This window comes from Pipistrellus kuhlii, unplaced genomic scaffold, assembly GCF_014108245.1.
Source record: "Pipistrellus kuhlii isolate mPipKuh1 unplaced genomic scaffold, mPipKuh1.p scaffold_m20_p_17, whole genome shotgun sequence".
NCBI lineage: Eukaryota > Metazoa > Chordata > Mammalia > Chiroptera > Vespertilionidae > Pipistrellus > Pipistrellus kuhlii.
Window position 1 is genome coordinate 28,479,839 of NW_023425482.1, and position 27,074 is coordinate 28,506,912.

General features: G+C 58.6%; 1 protein-coding gene across 6 annotated transcripts in view; it reads left to right on the plus strand.

Moving 5' to 3' along the window:
- Positions 1 to 5,599, plus strand: part of RPGRIP1L (RPGRIP1 like) — a 61,568-nt gene extending 55,969 nt beyond the window's left edge. For all 6 annotated transcript variants that reach the window (XM_045582855.1, XM_045582856.1, XM_045582857.1 and 3 more), the window contains 4 exons: positions 1,058 to 1,241; positions 1,976 to 2,060; positions 4,965 to 5,098; positions 5,230 to 5,599. In XM_045582855.1, coding sequence (XP_045438811.1) covers positions 1,058 to 1,241; positions 1,976 to 2,060; positions 4,965 to 5,098; positions 5,230 to 5,342 — 516 coding nt within the window. In that variant the 3' untranslated portion in view covers positions 5,343 to 5,599. The remainder of the gene's footprint in view (positions 1 to 1,057; positions 1,242 to 1,975; positions 2,061 to 4,964; positions 5,099 to 5,229) is intronic.
- Positions 5,600 to 27,074: the final 21,475 nt, after the last annotated feature.

Genomic DNA, 27,074 nt, shown 5'->3' on the forward strand with positions numbered 1-27,074 from the left:
GGGTTGGGCGGCAATGGGGATCGTTCTTTATGGGGATATTTTTGCACTAGCGTTTCAGTTTGATTAATTATATCCTGTGCCTTGAAATATCTACGTCGTCACGATGGTAAATGTACCCACTGACATACTTGACAATGAACTTCTAAACATCGGTCCCATACACAGGTCTTATCTCCAGGAGTTTCTTGTTGCAATCTGAAGCACCATCATTTACAGTAGCCTGTCTTTTGAATTCAGTCAGGGGAAATCTGAAACAAATGTAACACTGTACCAACAGACATTTGACTGAGGCATTATCTTGGCGTGATCTCATTTTTAAGTCCTAGTCTATTATTTGTCTTCGATCATTACTCGGGGAAAGTCTTGTGACTCCCATAATAAAGGCTGTTGCACCCAAATCTATTCAATAAGAACCGATGTGCAAATTACACTAGCAAACAAACACATATTTTACTTGTTAATTCTGTAAAAATGGTATACAATACATTGTGAGAAAATGTGTTAAGCTGCATAAAAAACGTCCCTTTGTTTGAAAGCTACCTATTGAGTGAATTATGTTACGGCGGAATCTGTAAGAGTGAGCAGCGGGCTCCACTCTCGTTAATCTGGACGCACAGAGCTGCACCTATTAGCATAATAGCTATAAAGTATTCAACAGGCTTTGATCTAGGAACGGCCGAAACTTGCCCAGGTCCTGCAGGTTAGCTAAGCAGTGATAAACATGCACTTCCTTACGGAGTTTGAAACTAGGCCAGTGATGCTTGTCATTCGGAAAGCAATCAGAGATGAAGATCTCACCATTGCCCCACCCACCCCCAATAGATGCCTGGCGGGGTATTTACAGCTGCAGATGTGACAGATGTGAATCAGGGGCTGCTGCCAGGACACTGTGCCCGTCCAACCCGGGGCACCAGCACCCACTGCGTCTCTCTGTGTGAATAATCCATCGTGTGTAACTAAATGCCTTCATGTTTTATTTAAAATTGGCAGGAGAGGAGAGGGTTTTTGGCGCGTTTGTTTTATTCCTGTGTTTCTCTCTCTCTCCCTCCGTAAACAGACACCAGAAAGGATTCGGATCGAGATCATCGCTCTGAGCCTTGGCGACTCTCGAGTGACTGCGGACGACACCGTCCAGCGGCTCTTCGTGGAGCTCCGGCTCGGCAGCCTGCCTGCCGAGGAGACGCCCGTGTCCCTCCCCAAGCCCCAGCGTGGCCACTGGGTCCACTACAACCACAGCCACGGTGGGCGGGGGCCGCGGAGCGGGGCCCCTCTTCATGGGAATCCCCGGGGCCTGTCAGGAGGACTTCATGCAAGTCCCCTCTGTTGCCCTGGCCGGGCGGCTCCATTGCTTGGAGCCTCATCCCCTGCACCAGTGGTCAGCAAACCGCGGCTCTCTGGCCCCTTGAGTGTGGTTCTTCCACAAAATATCGATACCACGGCCTGGGCGAGTCTATTTTGAAGAAGTGGTGTTAGAAGGAGTTTAAGAAATTTGACTCTCAAAGAAATTTCAGTCGTCGTACTGTTGGCATTTGGCTCTGTGGACTAATGAGTTTGCTGACCACTGCCCTACACCAAAAGGTTGCGGGTTTGATTCCAGGTTAGGACACAGACCTTTTCAAATATTTTCTTTATTGATTTAGGAGAGGAAGGGTGAGGGAGAGAGAAGATCAATGATGGGAGAGAATCATGGATTGGCTGCCTCCTGCATGCCCCCCATTGGGCATGGAGCCCGCAGCCCGGGCACGTGCCCTGACCGGGAACTGACAGCGCGCACACAGGGCCTGCGGGAGGTGGCTCAGGCACAGGGCCTGCGGGAGGTGGCTCAGACGGGACTGGCTGCCAAAGCTGCTGCATTCCCAGGCGCACGGGAGGCGCGGGGCGTCCGCACAGCACAGGGTGCAGCTGATGTGGCAAGTTTCCCAGTGACGTCCTGTGTGGACGTTTGTTTTTGGTTGTTTTTTGTGTGTTTTTGTAGTGATCTACGTGGATAAAGAAAACAACCAAGAGAAGAGAGACATCTTAAAAGCCATCCTGCGAGAACCAGAGATGCCTAACAGGAGGTACAGGACGCGTTCTGAGGGGTCTGTGGGTGAAGGGGGGACCCTCCGGAGCACAGTGGGTGCGGCAGGCTGGGGCTCTCACCCTGGAGAGCGCCCTGCTGGTGGTGCTCTGGGGACGGGCCTGCGCAGTGCGGGTGCGGCACCCATGCCGCTGCGGTGTCCCGTCAGGGGCCTCTGCAGCCCGCAGCCTGAGTATAACTTCTGGTTCCGTCACTGCCCAGCTGTGTGACCTTGGGCAAGTGACTCACCCACCCTGTGCCTCATTCTTTCAGCTGTGAAACGGAGATAGTGTACGCACAGGGACAGACTAGTGCCTGACAGGTAGTTCAGCACGCAGTAACTGTTGGTTGCAATCAGTAGTGATAGCAATATTATTGTTTTAACAGTTCATCGGCCTTTTCGACTAATTCTTATCTTACTCTCACAGCTACTAACTCATTGTTTCCTGGTTTTTTAATGCATGGGGCACATTTGAACAGGACATATTTCAATTTTGGTTCAGTAGAGAAATTATACACTTTTTTGTTTTTGATTAATCCTTACCCCAGAATATTTTTTCCATTAATTATTAGAGAGAGAGGGTGGGGCAAGAAGAGAGAGAGAAACATCAATGTGAGAGAGACTTGTGGATTGGTTGCCTCTGGCAAGCATCCTGACTAGGGCCTGGGATCGAACCTGCAACCCAGGTAACTTGCCCTTGACCGGGAATCAAACCCAAGACTCTTTGGGGCATGGGCTGACACTGTCATCATTGATCTGCACTGACCAGGGCCCCTCCTCCCTTTTTTATTTGACTTTATAGTTTCACTGTGTGTTTGACATCTCATTTCACTCTGTGTACAATGAAAAGCCAGAAATACTGCCGTGTATTGTTCCTAGCCCTTTGCCTGCCATTGAGAAGTTTGCTTTGTTTCTGTCTGAGGCCCCCATACTCAGGGGCATTGGTCGTTGTATCTGTACAGTGATGGAGTTGACCCTTCGATCTGAGACACTCTAAAAATAGCTCTCACCCTTACTACTCGGTCCGTGTGGCCTCTGTTCTGTACGTCGTTGGGGGTAAATGTTCATCAGATATCACTTTCAATCTGTACTCTGCCAAGCGTATTTATTGCAAGACAATTTCTTTTCTTTTTTTATTGATTTCAGAGAGAGAGAGAGAGAGAGAAACATCAGTGATGAGAGAGAATCATTGATCAGCTGCCTCCTGCATGGCCCCCACTGGGAATCGAGCCCTCAACCCAGGCAAGTGCCCTTGACTGGAATGGAATCAGTCCACAGGCCGACGCTCTATTCACTGAGCCAAACCAACGAGGGCAGGACAGTTTCTTTCCATCGTCATACCTCTTCAGATGTGGTACAGTCACTGCAGAATCGGGAAGTCTCCGTTTTCTGTTGAAACCAGCCTTCCCCAAGCCTCTTCTCTCTCCCGGGGACATGAGGAAGCCAAGCAGATCCGCTGGATTGACGTGGCAAGCTGTGGGTCCCGGCTCTGCTGACAAGTGCCATGTCCTCTGACCCTCACCAGAGCCCTGGGAGACGGGCATTCTGGTGTCCCCATTGTACAGCTAAGGAAGCTGAGTCAGAGGCTAAGGACTTGTCCAAGGTCGCACAGCTAATAAGCAGGAAGGCAGAAATCTGAACCCAGAAAGGGCGCCCTTAACCACGCCATCCGATCCCGGAATTTTGTGTGTCAGACAGAATACTCCTCTTCCACCTGCAGCGCCCCAGGCTCTGCGCCCCTCAGTTACCGTGCAGGTTCTATGTTACAAGATCTGTCTGTTGCATTGAAGGATTGCTCTCTTCTAGCCAAAGCCTAATGCCAGCAAAGCGTGGGCTCAGCGACGGAGGGAAATGGTGAGGACTTATTTTCAGCAAGTTAGTTTAAACTCTTGTCATGTTTACCTGATCTTGGCAAGGATTTGATTATTTTTCCAGACCCAGCTTTTCAGAGGCTGAGATGTTTATCTGAGAATGTTAACCAAGAAACAAGTGTCTCGTTTCACTTCGGATCTGGTCCGGGGACGGCTTGAAGCGGTTAAAGTGGTCCTTTACCAGCCCTGTGGTTTCAGCCGCGGTGCCAAGACACACCAAGAGCCCTTCGCTGTACATTCCTGTCCTCGGCTCGTCCGAGTGTGTCTGGCCTCAGCACACGTCAGTAATCCAAATCAGCCCCATCAGAGCCCACAGCGATGTGTCTGACGGTGAAACAAAACGGGGCGCTCTGACCACAAGTTAGGAGCTGCTGCAGCGACGCACACAGCCCCGCCCTCACCCCCGGGCTTCGGCGAGCAGAGCCGCGCTCACAGAACACACGTGGGCTCCGTGCTAGCCGCGCCTCCCAGCGTGCGTTTCCGCAGAGCGCCCTGCGTTCCTGTTGGCAGTGCCGCCCTCCTCCCGGGCCCGTCTGCACTCGATCCTGTTGGCCCTGGGGTAGCTGTGCCAGGCCTGGTGTGAGGTGACGGGGGAGACCTGACTCCGGGGGGCGGGCACACAGCGCAGTGGACAGATCTTAGAACGTGGAACCCGCCCCTGAAACCAGTGTCCCCCAATAATTTAGTAATTTTTTTAAAAACCCAGATGTATTAAAATAGGGTCAGATACATAGAGGAGATGTAACCTGACGGGAAAAATAAAATTCACTAAAACGGTAAAACTAAAAGGTCAGACTGTGTCACAGGGGGCTCGGGGCCTTCTGACCCTGGAGACGAAGGTCCGTCCGTCCGTCAGAGCGTGGGGGGGGGGGGCGTGCCGTGATGGTGCTGGGCGTTCACGTACCAGCTCGTCTGACTTCCTATAACAGCCCTTTTATCTGGCGCCTTGGAGGTGCCGGCCGTAGGCACAGCCCCCGGGAGGCCTGTGTCCGGGCGGTTTTCTTCCTGGGCAGCGGCTGTCTGTCTCCTCCAGCGTCCGCTTCACGGTGGTCAGCGACCCCCCGGAGGAGGAGCAGGACCTGGAGTGTGAGGACATCGGCGTCGCCCACGTCGACCTGGCCGCGCTGCTGCGGGCAGGCCGGGACCTCGTCGAGCAGGATATCGACGGTAAGGGGGCGCTCAGCGGGCACCTTGACTCTCACAGAGCTCTCCATCCCTTCGACCGCAATTCCACCGTCCCGCCGGCCGGACGGACATCCTGGGGCGATAGTAACGTCCGTCTGCTCTTCTCTCCCCAGTGTGGGACGCCCGAGCGGGGGGCGGAAGAATCGGCCAGCTCAGGGTGACGGTGGAAGCGCTCCAGGCCCTGCGGTCTGTCCGCCAGGAGGACGGCGCCGGGCGGGAGGCCTGAGGGACGCTGCCCGGAGACACCGCCTCGTCCTGGGTGCTCACACTCAGCCCGGAGCTGAGCTGTAACTGCTCTCTGCCTGGCGTCTCTCATTCGCGGGAGGCTGGGGTGAAGGGTTCAAGTTTTGTATACTCTTTCATTTGTTCCTTTTTCAAATACATTTATTTATTTCAGAGATTAAGGGAGAAGGGGGGAGAGAGAAACATCAATGTTGAGAGAGAATCATGGATCGGCTGCCTCTGCACGCCTCACACTGAGGATTGAGCAGGTGCCCTGACCGGGAATCAAATCATGACTTCCTGGTTCATAAGTCAACACTCAACCACTGAGCCACACTGGCCAAGCCATTTGTTTATGTTTCTATCCCCCTTTTCCTGGACTGCCATCTCTCAGGACTTCAGATCTCCCCAAGGGGCAGCACCTCCTCAATTATCCAGACCCACAAGATAGAATAAAAAAGACTGTTTGCATTCTCAATATTTTCTTATGAAGAAGTGAAATGCAAGTCCCATTTTTTTTTAATAACCAAAAAGCATAAATCTGAGAAAACCTATGAAAAAGAAGTACTTTCATGTTATCCCTAATCGTCCCACTAAGTGGAATGCCCATGATCGGCCTCATTAGGAGTTTTATACTGTGAAGATTTTATTAAAAGCAATATATGAAAATTACTTGGATTAATGTGTTAATCCTCCTCTTCAAAATGCTAATACCCATTTCACGCACATTAAAGCTCCGTGTGCACTTCCTTTGATGCCTGCCGTTCCCATCAATTAAACACAAAGCGAGGCTTGGCACCCACTCACCAAGTTACTGCAAGGTTTTTGTTTTTCTCGCTTGAAAATGACAGTCCTTCCTCTCTGTACTGTTGCGATGGCGGTTTTGGTAATGCGATCCAGGAACGTGTGTGTGTGTGTGTGTGTGTGTGTGTGTGTGTGTGTAGAGAAAGGAGGGAGAGACGGATATGTATGCAATTCACACTTTGGAAACTTAGCTGGTGACACAGAGAGGAATGACTAGGAAGCACGGCCCCGGACGGTACGCTCAGCCAGCCTGCGAGGGTAGCTTGGTCACGTCTCGGCCTTCCGTCCGTCCGGCCTGCACAATGCGGGGAGGTGGGGAGGCGGGCCTCCGGAAGCGCCTCGGAAGGTAATTTTCTCGCTTTTCCCCCATCTCACTGAAGGATTTAATTGATATTTTAATGGAGCTGTGAATCAGCGCTGCAAAGGAATTGTCTCTAGAGGTCCCGGCTATAATGCCGTTCATTTTTTAATTTACTTTTTTATTTGTCATTTTCTTCAAAGGATTTTTATAGGCTTGCGGGTTTCCACTGTTTGCAAACAGGCTAGGTTCCTTCCTAAGCATATGTAAAGTATTCAGGGAGATAAGTAATTTATTAAAATCTACCTAATTTGCCGTGCTATATTAAATCTCTGCTCCAGTGCTCACAGACCATTTCATTTAGAGAATTAGGCATTCCCTCTTTGTGTGATTAAAGCTCTGGAAAATGAGTTCTTTGCTCCTATTTGTGAACATTCAAAGCCCGCTAATGGCAAGAAGATGGAATAGATTATGAGACAATTCATTACAGTTCAACAGAGGAAAAAGAGCAGCTATAATGCAAAAATGCAAGTCTGAGTATCTGCATGTAGTTTGAGCCATCTGTGCTCTAATGGCCTCAATCATGACTCTCGTCTTCGGGGGGCTTTGAAATGCCATCCGAACGGTATTAACCTGTCGGTGTGCGCTGTGGGACCAGGAGCGCGCGCCTGGCCACGCCGGCCACGGTCCTGTGTCCGCCACGGGGCCCCCTGCCCGGGCCTGCCACCTCCAGGAAGGATCGCTCTCGTCAAACTCCGGATCTCCGCCGTGCTAACTCGTTCCTCCGGAACCTTCTGGAGACCGCAGGCTCTGCGGCCTGAGCCTCTGGCCCTCGTGAACGGCCACGGGCCCGCGGTCACCTCAGCTGGCTGAGCCCTCCTCCGGCCTCGGAGCCCGCAGCCGGCGTCACGAGGCCCGCACCCTGCTGGCAGCAGTCCCAGACAGCGGGGCCCGGGTGAGCAGCGTGGTTTGGGATCATCCCAGCAGGTGAGTGTGACTGTTTTACAACGTAACGCCCCAAACCAAATGCCCTTCTCACCGGGAGAGGAGCGGATGGCTCCAACTTCTTATCTGGGAGAGGAGCGGGGGTTTTATCCGAAAGCCTCTGTGCCTGGTCAGCCGTGTGGTCTGTGTGCAGATGAGACGGGAGAATTAGCATGTTCCTGTGGTTCGCGGTAAAGGTCCCTTCCCGGGTGAAGATGCCCGCCTCGATGTGCCCCTTTCGCTCCGGCTGGCGGGGCTGGCAGCTGAGTGGGCGAGAGGCCCCGCTGCTCCTGCGGACGGGCACTCGGTCTCACCGCCAAGGAGGGGTCTCTCGTCTCGTGTCCACCAGAGTTCACTGAAGAGCTCACACCTTTCGGGTCACAGGGCAGTGGTCTTTGGGGAGCCAGGCCTCATCCATTCCGGTGGCTCAGGGCAGGGGCCAGGCAGTGGCCTCGCCACGCAGACTCGCCCAGTCAGGGTAATGCTGAGTGGACCCACAGGTCCCAGTGTGAATGTGCAGGTCCCGGTGTGAACGCTCAGGTCCTGGTGTGAACACACAGCTCTCAGTGTGAACATGCAGGTCTCAGTGTGAACGCTCAGGTCTCAGTGTGAACGCTCAGATCCAGGGGCGAACCCACAGGTCCCGTGTGAACACAAAGGCTCTGATGTGGATGCACAGGTCCTGATGTGGGTCTCAGTGTGAATGCACAGGTCTCAGTGTGAGTGTGCAGGTCCCAATGTGAACATGCAGGTCCTGGTGAGAACGCACAACTCTCTGTGAACACGCAGGCCCCGGTGGGAACACAGGTGGCGCACTCAGTGTTTGGGGGCTCAGTGCTTTAGATCAGCAGTTGCCAACCCGGGTCCGTGAGGTACAAAGTGTAGGCGAGTGCTGCTTCAGGCTGGACTGTAAATAGACATGGTGTGGCCTGGGAGAGCTGTTCACACGGGTTTGCCTACTGCAGTAGAAATGTCAGATTCCCAGCCACTGTCAAGAGAGGAGCTGACGAAAATAAGTTTTATAGTTTACAGTGCAGTTTTACGTACAGAACATATTTCTTCACTCTCAGTTTCAACATGTTTTCCAAATTATCATGGTTTATTGCCCTTTAACTTAAGTTAGTTTTTTTTTAAAGGAATAAATAGAGAATATATTTAATCAAATAAAGAACAGGCACATTGAAATTCTGCCGTTCCTGCCGTTCATTTGTTACCGCAGAACACAAACAGTCCCTACGTGTCAGGAAGACGTGGGGAGGCCGAGGCGTGGTCACGTGACCGGGGAGGTGCGTGCACCCCAGTCCCCGCAACAAAACATAAATCACTGCCGTCATCTGACATCAAGCGCCGTGACAGCGCGGGCCGCTCCTTACACATGTTCTAACAAGAATCCGGTTAACGTTTCTCTGGAAGTGGAAACTAACTTTTTTTTAGTCAAACTGGCACTCTTGCTGAATTTAGAATGACTTCCTTATGCACTGGAGAGCAGAACGCGAGGCATGTCTGTGAACAAATTTGGCCATAAAATGTCATCTTTATGTCGTATAAAACGACCGAGGGAGCACGCGGAGCGTGTGCCAGCGCCAAGTGATCGACAACACCCGGGGGTGCTCATCCCCGGCCGTGAGTGGACACCTGCCACTCCTGCCTGCAGGCCCGGCCCCTCAGCCCCGCCTCACTCCCACTGCCCCTGCGTGTCCCCGCCGAGCTGGACCCGGGCCGCTGGCACCGTATGCAGCCGAACATCTCCCACCTGCCTGGCCCCCCATCGTTGTTTTAAATATATTTTATTGATTTTTTTACAGAGGAAGAGAGAGGGATGGAGAAAACAGCACAAACAAATTGAGATGCAAGCAAAGAAAATAAAAAATATTTCCTAAAGTGGGGAGGGAGGAGTTCATAGACCTGGGACTGTGTGGAGAGTTACACATGCCACTGAAGTCCCAGGAGAGGGACAGGAGAATCAGAACCACTGTTCCAAGAGAGAATGGCTGAGCGTTTTTCCAGAACACTGCAAGGCACAGAGCTAAGAACGACTCGGTCCAGTGTGGCCACGCCGGAGCCACACGACGAAAATCCCCGAGGACACGGCACAGGAAAGCTCCTCAAAAACAGAGGCAAAGAGGGGACCCTAAAGGCATCAGACACGCAGCAACACGGGGGCCGGCTGCCTGGCGGAAACAGTGTGAGTCCTCAGAGGACAGGCGGAGGCGCTCCTGGGCCCGCCGCCTCCCCCGCTTTACCGTCCGCTCACGGGCATGGATGTGAGCACCCAGAGGAGCCGGTGGGTAGTGGGAGCCAGGAGCCAGTGGGTAGCCCCTCAGATGGTCAGTCCCAGGCACTAGGGTTCCCGTGGAAGTGAGCCCCTCCCTCCAAACCAACCTGCTGATCCGGGAGGGATGGGGCTCACCTTCCCGTATGCCTTCCCTCTCCTTCCCCCTCCCCAGTCAGGGGCCTGCCCCTGAGCGCCTGTGGGACCCAGGCTCGGAGTAGGTGCCCTAAATGGTCCTGGGAAGCAGGCCTTCAGGATGGGACTTGGGAACCTGGCTGTTCGCTAAGGAGGTGGCAGGGAGGATACCTTCGCGGTCAGGGGCGTGGGGACGAAGCCTGGCATACGAAGGAGTCCTGACGGTGGTGTGTGGAGATGGAGGGAAAGCGAAGCGTTGGCTTGTCAGCTGTGTACTTTTCTGAATGGATGGTACACTTCAATTTTGTAAAAGCTAAGAAAAACTTTTCAGCAGATGGAAAAAAAAAAAAAAAAAAAAAACTCCAGAAGAAATCAAGAATAATAAAAGGAATCTATAATAATAAAATCATCATATGCTAATTAGACCGGACAGCCCACTGACCTTCCAGATGTCCTTTCGGGTTCCAGGGCCAAGTCCCTTGCACAAATCCCATGCATCAGGCCTCCAGTTAAATGTAATTAAATAAGCTCTTGCAGATGGGTGGGATGGGGAACAGATCAGAAATGTCAAACTCAAAATAGAAATGGACAAACTGGCGCTTATGAAATGGGAAGTGCTGTTGGGAAAGAGATTATCTTAGGTGCCTCAGAGAAAGGAAATATTACTGAGAGTGGACTAAGGAAAAACAGTGGGTTGAAATGAAAGCCAAGAAAATAAAACGAAGAGGTAAAGAGAATCAGTGAGAAATGACAGACAGGCACACACTCCGTATGATTGGAGACTCCGAAGACTGAAGCACAATATTTCAGCAATAATTCAAGGAAGCGTTTATGAAGGCAGGACCCTACTCTGCGTGTGGAAAGGGCCCACCACGTAGGAAAACTGATTTTAAACAGTCAGCTCTTTATACATATTCTGATAAAACAACTAGATATTAAAGTCAAAGGAGAAATTACCCCCTGGCCCTCCAAGCAAAGGGAACCCGCTATGTATACAGAAGGTCTGGCTGGCATTAGATTTCTAAAAGGCAGCTTACAAAACAACCAACAGTGAACTATTCTTATAAAAAAAAAAAAAAAAAAACTCACTGTGGGAATGGAGGATTTCTGTTTTAGCCAACTCAACTATCCCTCAGAGAAACAATTACATTATGGTGAAATTCACATAAATAAAATTACTGTACAGTGAGCAATTCCATGGCATTTCATACATTCACAATGTTGCATAACTCCCACTTATATCTGGTTCCAAACACTTCCTTCACCCAAAAACAGGGCCATGTAAATACAAAGCATGTGTACCCCGTGACCCCCTCCCCAGGCCTGGGCAGCCCCCATTCTGCTCTCAGTCTCTGAGGACACACCTATTTTGGATATTTCATACATTTCATAGAAACAGAATCATACGATGCATGACCTTTGAGTCTGCCCTCTCTCACTTAGCGTGGTGGTTTTGAGGTCCATCCGTGTTGGGGCGTGTATTGCTATTTCTCTTTTTACGGCTCAATAATATTCTATCGTGTGAGTATCTACAGTTTTCTCATCCATGCATCCACCGATGGGCATATGGGCTGTTCTGCCTTTAGGCCTCTGAGACTGGTGCTGCCATGAACATTTCCATACTAGGATTTATCGGGGTGCCGGGTCTCGAGTCTAGAAGTGGAGTTGCTGGGTCATATGACAGTTCCATGTTTCGCTTTCTGAGGACCCGCCAAACTGTCTCCCACAACAGCTGAACCGTTGTACGACCCCGCCAGCGCTGTACAGGGGTTCCAACTTCTCCGCATACTTGCGACATTGGTTGTTTTCCGTTGTTAATTTGTAACAGCCATTCCCGAGTGTGAACTGGTGTCTCGCTATGGTTTTGATTTGTGTTCCTCCAGTGACTAATGGTGTGGAGCATCCTCCATCTGCTTGTTTGTAGAGAAGCAAGCTTAGACATGCAGGAATGCCGGGGATGTGGGGCTCCGTCCTTCCGGCAGAGGCTCCCAGAAGGCACCTCTGCCCCACCCAGCCGTGAATGGGACCGTCCGGAGACCTGCTGGTGGGCACCAACCGTACTTCACTCTGGATGGCGGACAAATGGAGGGCCGGGCAAGGTGGGAGACTCGTATGTAGCCATTAGGTGCTCTGGCCAAGTAGCTCTAACACAGAATTTTATTTATTTATTTTTTTATTATAGGGAAAGGGGGGAAAGAAATGGGAAAGGAGAATAAAGGTATGGGTTTTCCATAGATTATAGGTGACAAATATGTCACTTAAAGCAGACAGACCAGATAGCAGACCAGAAGCCTACATAAAGAATTCATAGCCAAAACCGGTTTGGCTCAGTGGATAGAGCGTCAGTCTGCAGACTGAAAGGTCCCAGGTTCGATTCCCGTCAAGGGCATGTACATTGGTTGGGGGCACATCCCCAGTGGGGGGTGTGCAGGAGGCAGTGATCGATGTTTCTCTCTCATTGATGTTTCTCTCTATCTCTCTCTCTTCCTCTCTGTAAAAAATCAATAAAATATATTTTTTTAAAGAATTCATAGACATCATATAAAAATAGTGGAAAGATAATCTCTACCACAAAACAAAAACAAAAAAAAGCCCACATCGTTCTAAGCACCAACATTTTTAAAAACTAAAAAGCAAAGGAAACAGACCAAGGAATGAAGAAAACATGTAAATACGCACAGTAATATTACACCAAATAACAGGGCAGCACTAAGACCAAGCATTTAAGTCACAACAGTAAGCATACATGGTCTTGCTCACTCATGTAAAAATATTTTCAGATTTTTTTGAAGGCAAAACACTCCATGTTGCAAGAGCCACTCCTAAAACCAACTATACAATACAGCCAAAGGCAAAACCACACCTGCAGACGCGCACAAAGAGAGCAGGGGATGCGAATTTGCTATCTGACAAGATGAATATATTTATGTAGGAAACCTAAACAGTATAATCCCACCGTAGGTCTTATGAATACATATTGAACTCCTCACCCTTATCAAAGAGAATGTTTCTTTTCAAATACACACAGAGCATTCATGAAAATTGGCCATATGTGAGGTCACCAAGAATACTTCAATGCGGCCTTTTAAGTAAAAATAAAGCAAACCAACATCGTCTTATTACAGTGCAATAAGGTGGAAAAATAAGTAAAAGTCAAAAGGCACGAGATCTTTTCCATCTGGAAATTTAAAAATTGTTAAACATTTCTTAAACAATTCTTAGTCCATGAGGAACAAAAGTGGACACTGAGCAATTCTTTTTAAGAATAATGATTATGAAAAACACATATAGTAGAATTTTGGAGATATAGTTAAAGCGAAGGTTAAAAGAAAAGGCATTGATTATTTAATATTATAAGAATAAAAACGAAAATGAAAGTGTGAGCATACATTAAATATCTGTCTCTAAAGTTAGAAAAGGAGCATAAAGTAAAATTAGTGGAAGCAGAGAGAAGGAAATGACGAACAAAAAGCAGAAATAAATGCGAAGTCGGTGTGATCGCGGCCGGGAGAGCGAGCACACCTGGAAACAGAATCGGAGGTGATTCCACAACATCCTGACACTACGACTCGCAATTCTACGCAAACACAGCTGCACGCCGAGGTCACACGGGTGGTTTTCTAGAAATCACGGCTCACCGGTGTTGACCCTAACAGAGAAGGAGCATTGAAAAGAGCAGCTCCATGGAAGGAAGCTGTTAACGAGCTAGTGCCCCGATGCACCTGGCCCGGAAGGTTCCAGGGGATCCTCTGAGGCCTCCAAAGACGGGCTCGTTGCCATGCGGCTCAGAGCGTCCCAGATGGAGACGAGAACAATTCACAGCATCTTCTAAAGACGCGGGGACACTGCTGACCGCCCGCCTGCAAAGGCTGGGCCCGCAGACACAGAAGAAAACCACCGCCTCATCCCCCTCACGAACTTGGAAGCAAAACGAAGTCAGCACCGGCACCTGTGACGGTCCCAGCCAGCACCTGCTCCACCACAGCAGGCTCGGTTTCAGGCAGGCACCGCGGCCCCGTGTCCAGACACAGACCCAGCCACTAACTACAGACATTCACTTTTATGCCGTCAATGCGTTCTGTAAATACTTACATGTAAGGAACGAACTGACCGGCAGTGCCCTCGGGGGTCCCCTGGATCCGTCTCCTGCTTCAACGGTGTTTGGACGAAACCGGCCCAGGGCCCCCCTTCTCCCAGCCTCCGACCCCCCCAACCCCTTCCAGTCGCCGCCTTCGGAACTCCCTCAGCCACACACAGGTCCCCCCTCCCCCCGCCTCTGAGTCCAGCCAACCCCGTTTTTAACCTTAACTCCTCGCTGCTGAGCAACCACGAGCTCCCCGATTCCTCAGCCTCACCCCCAGGAGAGGCCCGTCCCGCCCGCTCCCCCCCGCCCTGCACCCACACCCACCTCTCTGGCCTCTGTGTCCAGCCGCCCGGGGGCTCTGGAGGCGGCCATGTCCTCCCGAGGTGGCCCCGGAGAAGCCAGGGCGCCCACATCTGTCACAGACGCAGCACCCCGTGGCGGCCCCATTCTCCGCCCAAGACAAGGGGCTGGCACTCAGATGCCAGGGCGGCCGTGGGGTCCGGAGAGGAGCTGGCCGGGCCTGGCGGGCCTGCAGGCCCCGCTCCCCCTCTCTGTGACCCCGGAGAACCACTTCCTGGGTCAGGAAGTGAAGCTCATCAGGGAGATGGGGGACACCTGACCCCCCCCCCCATCGTTAGGCTGTGGGCCCAGGTGGGCTGGGCGAGGGCTGACAGAGGCGCTGGGCGTCCCGCTGTGCTTTCCCTGTGGTCCTGTGCCTCCTCCAGATGCAGACGGAGCCGGGCCAGAGAGACAGAGTCAGTGTGGGAGGCGGGACCCTCGCAGGGTGCAGAGGTGTTCTGCAGGAACCCCAAAACCCCAGGTCAGGGATCACTTTTTTTTTTTTTTTAAAGCCAAATAATAAGTGTCACGCGCCCGCTCAGGGCCAGGGCTGGGGTGAGGAGAGCGAGGCACTCGCCAGTGGTACATGTCGGGGGGGGGTGGGGGGGCAGAGGATTCCTATTTTAAGGAGATATTCTGAAAACCAACGTGCCCAAACTGCATAATAAATGAATAAAAACTTATCAGCGTTTTGAACAAAGACAGGACCACGCAATGCGTTGTGCGCACACGGGAACCGGAGGCCGGCAGCGGGGAGGGGACCCCCCGCTGGAAAGCCAGACTCCAGGCGGGGAGGGAGGGGCCCAGCCAGGAGAGAGAAGAGGGGGAGCCGACCTCAGGCTGCGGAGCCTGGCCGGTTTGGGGTCCTTAGGCCTCTGTGGGAGGGAGGTGGCCCGCCAGCCCCAGGGGCCCATCTTGGGAGCACAGCGGCCTGTGAGAGGCCTGATTTCCTAAATGCCTCCTCCAGCCCCGGCTCAGCCCGATGCCCTGCCGCAGAGGAGGCAGCAGGAGGAGGAGGGGGCAGAGGAGGAGGAGGAGGCAGAGGAAACGGAGGAGTGGGGTGATCATCGCCGGGAAGGAAGCCAGTCTCCAGCATCGGCTTCTCCCGGCCCCTCGGCCCCTCGTGTGGAGAAGGCAGGATGCTCTGGGCTCACACCCAGAAGCTGCCGCCCAAAGGTTCCAGCATCCGGCTCCCAGGCAACCCTCCTCCCGCCGCCTTTCCTGAGGCGATGGCTCCACCTACCGCCCAGCACGGAGGGCGCGGTGGCCTGGAGCTCCGAGGCCATGGGCAGCGTGGAGGCTGCAGCCTCCTGCCCGCGGGTCCCCCCGCAGGCCGGGCCCGAGTCCCGTGGTCAGGTCCGCCTGCCGCAGCTGCTGCCAGGACCTGCCAGAGCCCATCAGCCACGTGGGCCTGGCATTTCTGTTCTAAACCTGCTCGTTCAAAGCCGAGTTAGGTGGGGCTTCTTCCACGTCTCTTTTCTCTTTTAACCGCAGAACCAGCAAAAGCCCTCAGCACAGCAAGGCTGCGCGCCCTCTCACGCATTCCAGACGCACAGAGCGCACCATCCACGCTGCAGGCTCCGTGGGGAGGCGGTCAGTCAGGCCTGGGGGGGAGGGCTGCACTGATGGTGGAAGTCCTCCCAGGCCTTCAGTTCATCTCTCTCTGTTTTTGTCTTCGTGGTGAAACCGTGGGGAAGGCTGAGGCAGGGAGATCTCCTTACTACAGAGGACGTACTGATGAGCACCTCACTCCTCAGCGGCTCACAGTAGGACCCCGAGCACACAGTAGGACCCCCGGGCACACAGTAGGACCCCGAGCACGCGGACAAAACAGCAAAGATTCTAAGGACACTGGCAGAAATACCCTCATGGCCCAGCCTTCCTCCCGCCCCTCTCTAAACCCGAGGGCACCCACAGGTGGAGGTGCCCATCGGAGGGCCTGAGGCCGGGCAGTAACTGTCCCCTCCATCAGATTAAGCTCCGAGTGGGGACGGAGGAGGAGCCCTGAAGGTGACTCCTGGATGAAAATGAAGGGACTGTCCGTGAGGGACCGAGGTGAGGGGACGCCCCGTGGCCGGCCGGTGTCTCATTCATTTCCAACACGGGTTTCCGTGCGCGGCTACCTGGTCATCGTTCGATCCTCTGACCCCAACGTGGCAGCTCGCATGTCAGAGGAGCCAGTTTTCTTCGAGGCACTAGGCTAGACAATCCCCGGGACTCATCCATGTCTGGTGTTTGCATGTAAATGGAGGGAAGGAAAAAAAAAAAAAAAAGAAAAGAAGCCGGTTCTGACGTGACAAACAGGTTGGGGCGGCGACCATCCATCCCGCTAAAGCAATATCCATAAATCCGACCCGGCACCGGCTGGCATGCGTCTCCTTTATTAGTTTCTGTGTTATTAAATGAGGTTGTTTCTGACTAATATATGTCTGCACTCAAACGGTAGCTCCGAGCTGCTATTCAAATCAAATCACACGCCCGACGGGGGCCGCGCTAATAAACGGGCCGGCGCGGGATCCATCGGCGGCCGGCGATGCGGACGGAGGCAGGCCTGCCGCGGAGGGCGGAAGTGAGCTGCGGGCTGATCACTGTCATTTTTCTTTAAAAAGGAAAACAAATAATAAATCTGCCAGATAGTTTAGTCTTAAAGCTAAAATCGGAGGCAGGGAGACCTCCTTACTACAGAGGACATACTGATCGGCACCTCAGTTTTGATCCCTATCCACAGGATCCGCTAACACTTAAAGGCTGGGTCCCGAGGAAGGAATCTGGGGAGCTGGTTTCAGAGCAGAATTGAAATTCCACTTCAAGCCGGGCCGGCATGGCTCAGTGGTTGAGCATCGACCGATGAACCAGGAGGTCACGGTTCGATTCCCGGTCAGGGCACGTGACCTGGCTGTGGGCCGTTTGGGAGGCAGCCAATCAGTGATTCTCTCATTTTTTTTAAGAAATATATTTTATTGTTTTGGTTTTTTTTTTTACAGAGAGGAAGAGAGAGGGATAGAGAGGTAGAAACATCGATGAGAGAGAAACATCGATCAGCTGCCTCCTGCACACCCTCCACTGGGGATGTGCCCACAACCAAGGTGTACATGCCCTTGACTAGAATCAAACCTGGGACCTTTCCGTCCACAGGCCAATGGTCTATCCAATGAGCAAAAAACGGTTAGGGCCTCTCTTGTTGATGTCTCTCTCTCTCTCTCCCTCTCCCTTCCTCTCTAAGTCAATAAAAAATATACCTATTTTTCAAATTACATTCTGAAGGGGGAAGTGCAGAGGAGAGGCAACCTTGCTTTTGAAATCAGAAAACCTGTCCTCCATTTGCCGATGGGTTCCCAGAGCAAAGAGGGGTCCTATAGACCATCTTCCCTGGCCCCATTCTACAGATGAGGAAACTGAGGCCCAGAGAGAGGCCAGCGGGTCAGAGGCTCACAGGGAGGAGGGGGCAGATCCCGCTCCTGACACTCCTGTAATTTCCCCCCAGCCCCCCGCTGCCCAGCCACAAAGGGCCTGTCGATAGTTGGGGCAGCTGCATGGGGACGGCAGTCAGAGGCTGGTCTGGTCATCCCCCGGCAGGTCCCTGAGCCCCGGAGGCTGCTTCCGGGGGGTCTGAGGGCCGAGGAACCGCCAGGCCAGCCACCATCTCCTCGGCCTGGCCATCGATGGACCGTTTCCCCCGGATCTCCCGGCCACAGGCTGGCTGCAGACACCCCACCCCCCACCCCCACCCCCGTCTCCGCAGCTGCGGGCCTGGTGCCCGGGGCCCTCAGCAGCAGGTGCAGCCGCTGTGGTGAGCCCGCCCCCCTCAGCTGCCCCCTCCCTCCCTCAGCCCCTCAAAGCCCGAGTGGGAGGCCCCGCAGAGCTGCTGAGTGACCGCCTCCTCGCCCCTCAGCCCCCGGGCGGGCGGGCGCCTCCGGCCAGGAGACCGTCCGAGCTGCAGGAGGAAGGTGGGCCTGGGGGGCCTGGGGCGGATCTGGGGGTCCGTGAGCCTGGGTCGTGGCTGGGGGGAAGGGGGACGGTCAGTGAGCCCGGGTCTTGGCCTTGGGTCTGCACCAGCAGGTCAGACGCCCTCCCGCTCAGGAGCCCGAGGGCCAGGCTGGCGCGGGGACACACCGGCAGGGCCCGGGCGTGCGGGCGGCCAGGTTCCGTGCTCAGAAAGGCCGGCCCTGAGGCCCTGAGGCCGCCTCGATGTGTGTGTGTGTGTGGGGGGGGCCTGACAGTGCTCAGGGGGGCGCCCCGGTCAGTCCTGGTTTAGGCACCAGCGGCTGCTCCCCACCGACTGCACTTAAGCTCGCAGGTCAGTGGCAGGCAGTGGGCCTGGGCCTCGGGGAGCACGGGGGCGGGGGGTCTGGACCCCGGGGAGCACGGGGGGGGGGGTCTGGACCCCGGGGAGCACGGGGGGGGGTCTGGGCTGTGGGGAGCACGGGGGGGGGTCTGGGCTGTGGGGAGCACAGGGGGCGGGGGGTCTGGACCCCGGGAAGCACGGGGGGGGGGTCTGGACCCCGGGGAGCACGGGGGGGGGGGTCTGGGCTGTGGGGAGCACGGGGGCGGGGGGTCTGGGCTGTGGGGAGCACGGGGGGGGTCTGGGCTGTGGGGAGCACAGGGGCGGGGGGTCTGGGGGGCGGGGATTCTGGGGGGCGGTGGGTCTGGGTGGCGGGGGGTCTGGGTGGTGGAGGGTCTGGGTGGCGGGGGGTCTGGGTGGTGGTGGGCAGCGGGTGTCTGGGCCCCGGGGAGCATGGGGCTGGAGGGTCTGGGTGGCGGCGGGGAGCACGGGGGCGGAGGGTCTGGGTGGCGGAGGGTCTGGGTGGCGGGGGGTCTGGGTGGCGGGGGGACTGGTTGGCGGGGGGTCTGGGTGGCGGGGGGTCTGGGGGGCGGCGGGTCTGGTGGGCGGGGGGTCTGGGTGGTGGGGAGCACGGGGGCGGGGGTCTGGGTGGCGGAGGGTCTGGGTGGCGGAGGGTCTAGGTGGCGGGGGGTCTGGGGGGCGGGGGGTCTGAGGGGCGGGGGGTCTGGGGGGCGGGGGGTCTGGGTGGCGGGGGGTCTGGGGGGCGGGGGGTCTGAGTGGCGGCGGGGAGCACGGGGGCGGGGGTCTGGGTGGCAGGGGGTCTGGGTGGCGGGGGGTCTGGGGGGCGGGGGGTCTGGGTGGTGGGGAGCACCGGGGCGGGGGTCTGGGTGGCGGGGGGTCTGGGTGGCGGGGGGTCTGGGTGGCGGAGGGTCTGGGTGGCGGGGGGTCTGGGAGGCGGGGGGTCTGGGAGGCGGGGGGTCTGGGAGGCGGGGGGTCTGGGAGGCGGGGGGTCTGGTTGGCGGGGGGTCTGGTTGGCAGCGGGTCTGGGTGGCGGGGGGTCTGGGTGGTGGTGGGCAGCGGGTCTGGGCCGCGGGGAACATGGAGGCGGGGGGTCTGGGTGGCGGGGGGTCTGGGTGGCGGAGGGTCTGGGTGGCGGGGGGTCTGGGAGGCGGGGGGTCTGGGAGGCGGGGGGTCTGGGTGGCGGGGGGTCTGGGGGGCCGGAGGGTCTGGGTGGTGGTGGGCAGCGGGTCTGGGCCGCGGGGAACATGGAGGCGGGGGGTCTGGGTGGCGGGGGGTCTGGGAGGCGGGGGGTCTGGGTGGCGGGGGGTCTGGGTGGCGGGGGGTCTGGGTGGCGGGGGTCTGGGCCGCGGGGAGCATGGAGGCGGAGGGTCTGGGTGGCGGGGGTCTGGGTGGCGGGGGGTCTGGGTGGCGGGGGTCTGGGTGGCAGCGGGTCTGGGTGGCGGCGGGGAGCACGGGGGCGGCGGGTCTGGGTGGCGGCGGGTCTGGGTGGCGGTGGGTCTGGGTGGCGGGGGGTCTGGGTGGCGGGGGGTCTGGGTGGCGGGGGTCTGGGTGGCGGGGGGTCTGGGTGGCAGCGGGTCTGGGTGGCGGTGGGGAGCACGGGGGCGGGGGTCTGGGTGGCGGGGGGTCTGGGTGGCGGGGGTCTGGGGGGCGGGGGGTCTGGGGGGCGGGGGGTCTGGGTGGCAGCGGGTCTGGGTGGCGGGGGTTCTGGGTGGCGGCGGGTCTGGGTGGTGGTGGGCAGCGGGTGTCTGGGCCCCGGGGAGCACGGGGGCAGAGGGTCTGGGAGGCGGGGGGTCTGGGAGGCGGGGGGTCTGGGTGGCGGGGGGTCTGGGGGGCCGGAGGGTCTGGGTGGTGGTGGGCAGCGGGTCTGGGCCGCGGGGAGCATGGAGGCGGAGGGTCTGGGTGGCGGGGGTCTGGGTGGCGGGGGGTCTGGTTGGCGGGGGGTCTGGGTGGCAGCGGGTCTGGGTGGCGGTGGGGAGCACGGGGGCGGGGGTCTGGGTGGCGGGGGGTCTGGGTGGCGGGGGGCAGCGGCGGGGCGAACAGCATGCATGGCCGGCGGCCCGGACAGCTCGTTCCACCATCGCTGAGCCAAGAGCCAGCCCCGCCGGCCCCCGTGGAGCTGGCGTGTTCTCCGGGTCCCTGGCTTTCTCGGGGACCGGGTGCCCCTCTCCCCAGAGACGTGCGATGAGGTGGGCCGTGTCCCCGGGTCCCGGTCTGAGGGCGCGGGTGCGAGCGCCCGTGAGGAAGGCGCCGGCCGCTGGCCTGGAAGCAGCAGGTGGTCTCGCTCTTGTGGGCCTCACACGTGTGTCCGGCTCCGGGGCCTCTCTGACGGGCGTGCTGGATGCGGGGCGTGCTGGATGCGGGGCCTGTCTGACGCTGCTCTGTCACACGGTGGTCCTGGGGAGCTGTGGTTCCTTGGAAATGAGAACGTAAAGACCCATCACTCCGATGTACAGACAGGGACCTGTGTGTGTGTGTCTGTCTGTCTGCTGGCATCCGTCTGTATCTCTATCTGTCCCCCCGCCCAGACCAGTCCTTAAGGACAGGGGAGGACGCTGTGGTTGTGCGGAGCCTCGGACGGAGGCAGGGGACCACGGGTGGGGCCCGAGGTCTCTGTTCCTGCCGGTGACGTGACGGTGTGTGTGTGCAGGGCGCTCCCTGCTCGGGCCAGGAGGCGTGTAACTGGCTCCTTGGAAATGGTGTTCTCCTGCTGAGACCGGTTTGGCTCAGCGGACAGAGCGTGCGCCTGCGGACGGAAGGGTCCCAGGTTCGATTCCCGTCAAGGGCATGTACCTTGGTTGCGGGCACATCCCCTGTAGGGGGTTTACAAAAGGCAGCTGGTCGCCATTTCTCTCTCATTGATGTTTCTAGCTCCCTCTCCCTCTCCCTTCCTCTCTGTAAAAAATCCAATAAGATATATTTAAAAAGAAGGAAATGGCATTCTCCTGTAGCCAGCCGGTCCACCCAGCCAGGCCCTCTGTGGTGGGAGCCAGCCGGGCGGAACGCTCCAGAGGTAAGGCCAGGCCGCCCAGAAGGGGGCTGAGATGGGGCCGAGATGGGGCCGCCCAGGAGCCCGCCCGCCGGCCGGGCCTTCGCTGCGAGCGCCCGGCGGTCAGGAGGGTTCGTGCTGACTCCGCTCAGGAGGGGCTCATCAGCGGGAGGCCCCAGGCCTGAGGCAGCTGATCACCCGCCTCCCTCCCCTGCACCCCCTTCCTCAGGGCAGCCCTCTCATGGCCCCAGGAGGAGCCAGGCGGGCGGGGGCCACCGGAGGGCGCCGTAGCCCACCAACCTCCCCAATAAAATTAAAAAAAAAAAAATTTCCCCCCACGTATTCAAATATTCCGGCTCCACTTCCCGGAGCGTTATTGGCGTAAAGGTTGGGGCTCAGGCGGCTTAGCGGTGCTGCGGAATGACCTTTAGTTTTAATATTAATACGGCGCGAATCGCGGGTGCAATCTCGGCGTTCAGGGGAAATGCCAGGCGCGGAACCCCGGCTCCATACGGCCCCCGCCCCCGCCCCCATCCCGGAGCCGCTGCGATCGGGAGAATTAATATGCGTGTCCCCCCCACCACCTCCTCCCCGTTATTGACTCAGCGGGCGGCCGGCAACTTTATCAAGAGAAACATTATCCCTTTTCGAGAGCCTCCCTCCTCACCCCGCCCGCGTCCGCGGGACCCTGGTCCGTGTCAATCAAACCGCAATAAGACGCAGATGACTTGCTCGTTGGCTTTAATGAAATCTTCCCGCTGATCGGCTGCCTCCGTTCCCGGGTAATTGCCGGGCAGGGGGAGGAGGCGGGGGCGCCGGGGGGAGGAGGAGGAGGAGGGGAGCCGGCGGGTACAGGAGGGCCGGCCCCTCTGCCTCTGTCTCTCCCCAGTCACTCACATCCCTAAATTAATATTGCATCTGAATCCTGCCGCCATGCCGATGGCTATTGCTTATTGTTGGGACGGGAACTCGCTTATCTGTGGTCAGGCTCAGTGTCACCGTGAGCGGCCAGGGGCGATGGCGGCCACCGAGGACGGCCAGGCCCTGGCGACGGAGGGAGCGGCTCACAGGCCGGCCTGATGGGGGTGGGGGACGGAGACCCGGGTCCCCACAGATCGCAGGCCCGGGGATTGCTGTGGGGAGGGAGCCCGCAGCCTCAGTCACCCTGACTGCTGCCGGACAGGCAGGTGGGCGGGCGGACGGGCCCACGGCCGCCCCGAGTCGGTGCCCTGGGAGGGGGTGGGACCGGGCTGAGGCAGGCCCGCAGGGAGGGGGTCCCTGCCGCTGGGGGCTGGGGGAGGGGCTGGGAGGAGCACAGGTAACGTCCCAGGGGATGGCGGTGTGCTTTGGGGTCGCCACAGAAGAGGTGGACAGACAGGCGTTGGAGGTGCTGTCCAGCGGGCAGCGGCACACAGGGAGCACCTCGCTCCCCCACCCGACCTGCTGCGAGGTCCCGCCCGGCCTGGGGTGGAGGGAGAGGGGGCAGAGGCGCAGGGCTGGGGGGTGGGCCCCGGGAGCACCGGGTCCGGGCCTGGGGTGGAGGGAGAGGGGGCAGAGGCGCAGGGCTGGGGGGTGGGCCCCGGGAGCACCGGGTCCGGGCCTGGGGTGGAGGGAGAGGGGGCAGAGGCGCAGGGCTGGGGGGTGGGCCCCGGGAGCACCGGGTCCGGGCCTGGGGTGGAGGGAGAGGGGGCAGAGGCGCAGGGCTGGGGGGTGGGCCCTGGGAGCACCGGGTCCGGGCCTGGGGTGGAGGGAGAGGGGGCAGAGGCGCAGGGCTGGGGGGTGGGCCCTGGGAGCACCGGGTCCGGGCCTGGGGTGGAGGGAGAGGGGGCAGAGGCGCAGGGCTGGGGGGTGGGCTCTGGGAGCACCGGGTCCGGCCTAAGGGGCAGACGGAGGCTCTGCCAGGAGGCCCACCCGCCAGTGGTGCTGGGATGGAGGGGCAGCTCCCTCCAGGGACCCGTGTCCCAGAGCCATTTCGGGCCAGGGGAGAGCGCTCACACACACACACACACACACACACACACACACCCTGCGCCTGTCCCTGCCGAGCTGTGTCCCACAGGCCAGGCCCCGGGCGCTGCCATGGGGTCCCGGTGCCGTCACACTGAGGGGAGCGGAGGGAAGGGGAGGGAAGAGGAGGGGAGGGGAGGGGAGGGGAGGGGAGGGGAGGGGAGGGGAGGGGAGGGGAGGGGAGAGGAGGGGAGAGGAGGGGAGGGGAGGGGAGGGGAGGGAAGGGGAGGGGAGGGGAGGGAAGGGGAGGGAAGGGGAGGGAAGAGGAGGGGAGGGGAGGGAAGGGGAGGGAAGGGGAGGGAAGAGGAGGGGAGAGGAGGGGAGGGGATGGAAGAGGAGGGGAGAGGAGGGGAGGGGAGGGGAGGGGAGGGAAGAGGAGGGGAGAGGAGGGGAGGGGAGGGGAGGAGAGGGGAGGGAGCATCCGCACCCACCTCCTCTTAGTTGACCCCTGACCCGAGGACTGACCGCGCACACTGTCTCAGGTGCCGACCTGAGGGGTGGGACAGCCTTTTCGAGGGCGGGGGTGGAGGGTGGGGAGGGGGTGCTGAGCGAGCCCGAGGGGCTGTCCCGGGCGGACAGGGTGCTGGTGACCCCTCTGTCCCCGTCCCTCCCGGCACAGATCCAGGCCTGAGCTGGGCGTGGGCGCTGTAAGGAGTGTCCTGCCCCCTCCCCCGCCCCCGCCCCAGGCTGCGGGTCTGAGGGTGAGTCACACACCTGGTGTCTAACTGCTGGAGGCCACGCTTACCCATCAGAGGCCTCCGAGAGCCCGTCTGAGGACCCGTAACCCATAACCTGAGGGCAGCGCTGCCGGAGCCAGCCCCGCAGCGGTCACTCCTCCCCCAGCACCGAGCATGGGGGGGGGGGGCACAGACAGACCCCAGCCTGCCTCCTGACAGTCAGGGAGGGACACAAGTAAGACACGGGCTGGTTAGCTGGGGCGGCTGGTTAGACGGGGCTGGTTAGGGGGGTGGTTAGTTGGGGCTGGTTAGGGGGTGGTTAGACAGGGCTGGTTAGGGGGGTGGTTAGATGAGGCTGGTTAGCCGGGGCGGCTGGTCAGTCGGGGCTGCGGGAGCAGGGGAGAGCGTGGCCCAGAGGCCCAGGACGGGAGGAGAGCGGGGAGGGAGGGGGTCTTGCGGGAAGGAAACACAGGGACTCCGGGTTTGACTCGGAGCGGAACGACGGCCTTTTGAACGGACGGGACCTGAGTGAGGTTTGAACAGGACCCGCCGCTGGGTCTGCAGGGCAAAGGGCGGGAGCGACAGGAGGTTGGAGGCGGTGAGGTGAGCACGGGGAGCAGACGGACGGTCTGAGACGCGGCCGGACCCGGCCTGCTGGGAGGTGAGGAGGACCACCCACCGCAGGGCCCACAGAGGTGGCCGAGGGGTGCGAGGGGACCGTGTCCCGTGAGGACGGCGAGAGAGCAGGGGCGGGGGGCGGGGGGAAGCCTGGACTGGGGGGAGGCCCGGCCTGCGGGCTGGGCCGTTGATGGTTTATTGGGGCCGGAGGGCTACAGTCTACGGGGAAACCACATGGCAGGGGTTTGGTGCGTCCTGCTGGGCGCTGACTGGTCAGAGGAGGGGACAAATCGCTTCTTCAGGTCTGAGGGCAGCTCCAGGTCCTGGGCCCAGGACCTGTGTGGAGGCCGGTGGCCCAGGGCAGGGCCCGCCCGCCCGCCCGCCCGCCCGCCCGCCTGCAGGCCCAGGAGCTGAAACAGTTCAGATAAGACGTTATCTGCCGCCTGGGGCTGGGGCCTGTGAGCTTCTCTAGGTGAGACAGGTCAGGCCCGGGAAGCGCTGGGAGGGAAAAGGATGTCTTAACACCCGGTTAAATCCAGTTACATCTGCCGGAACCTGGAACCCCGTCACCGTCCTGCCTGGCAGGGGCCCCTCGGAGTGTGGCTTGCCAAGGGGGGCCCTTTACGCTGTCCCACCAGACGCGGGGTGGCCGCGGGGCTGCCCGTTTGGTGTGTAAACGCCTGGCATTGCCGAGTCCCCTCGGTAGGGGAAGGCTGGTCCTCGGGCTCTGCCTTCCTGTGGGACTGAACTTGCATGACCACAAGTTGGGACGGTGTGGGGTCATCTGCTGGGGGCAGACCCTCCTCTGGGCGCACCTAAGCCCTGGGGCCGCCCGCTGGCGTCTGTGAGCTCTTTGACCGAAGGAAACATAATGCTTCCAGGAATGCTGTCCGCCTGGGCTGCGGAGGAGCCTGGATTCTGGGAGAAACAAACGCTCCCTTTCTGCTCCGCCGCCTGCACTCTCCCCACTGCCCGCCAGAGGGCGCTCGGCCGCCCGCCCGGAGGAGCTGCGCTCGCCCCGCCGGGTGGGAGGGTGCGGGGGGTGCAGTGGGGGTGCGGGGGGTGCAGTGGGGGTGCGGGGGGTGCGGGGGGTGCAGTGGGGGTGCGGCGGGGGTGCGGGGGGGGTGCAGTGGGGGTGCGGGGGGTGCAGTGGGGGGTGCAGCGGGGGGTGCGGCGGGGGTGCGGGGGGTGCGGCGGGGGTGCGGGGGGTGCAGCGGGGGTGCGGGGGGGGTGCAGTGGCGGTGCGGGGGGTGCAGTGGGGGTGCGGGGGGGTGCGGGGGGTGCAGTGGGGGTGCGGGGGGTGCGGGGGGTGCGGCGGGGGTGCGGGGAGTGCGGCGGGGGTGCGGGGGGGTGCAGTGGGGGTGCGGGGGTGCAGTTTGTCTGTTAGCCTCACTGGGGACGAGGGGCTGCCGTTCCTGGGGAAATACGCGCATCGGAACCTAAAGCCTAGGATAACCGTTAGGCCTCCGCGTCCCCGCCGCGCACCTGCCCGCAGCCTCCTCCTCGGTGCCCGCACCGGGCCTGCCCGGCGCTCTGTCTGTCGGAAGGAGAAAGGGTGGGCGTTCCTGCAGCCGGCAGCCGCCCAGAAGCCATGCCGTCCCACATACAGCGCCTCCGACGGCAGGCGTTGTCAAAAACCAAGATTTCTGCCTCGTCTGAGGATTACCCGCAGCTCTAGGAGCCTTACTTATTTAGGATCCTCCCTTAAGTCCATTCTCTTAAAACAACTTAAATGCCTACGTTGCTCTCACCCCAAACTGCTCACCATAAAGCTGTGCTTTTCTGGCGTGCGATCACTGAGCGTATCTGGATCGGCACCTGTCGCCAGGGACCCCAGGTCCCACACCACCAAGGGATCCTTTCGCAGAGGGTTCAGGGACCAGTGGGCTGAGGGGAGAACTGGCCTGTGTGTCCACCTGAAGTGCATACACACCTCGCCTAACCCAGCGGTTGGCAAACTCATCCGTCCACAGAGCCAAACATCAAAGCACAACGACTGAAATTTCTTTGGAGGGCCACACGTTTTAAACGCAAGCTGCTTCTAACGCCAGTTTTTCAACATAGACTCGCCCAGGCCGCGGTATTTTGTGGAAGAGCCGCACTCAGGGGGCCAAAGAGCCAGCCGCAGGTGGCTCCCGAGCCGCAGTTTGCCGATCACAGACCTAACCCCAGCCTCCTCCCTTTCGGAGTAAGTCAGTGACCTGCTCCGTACAACCCACTTCCCAGAAA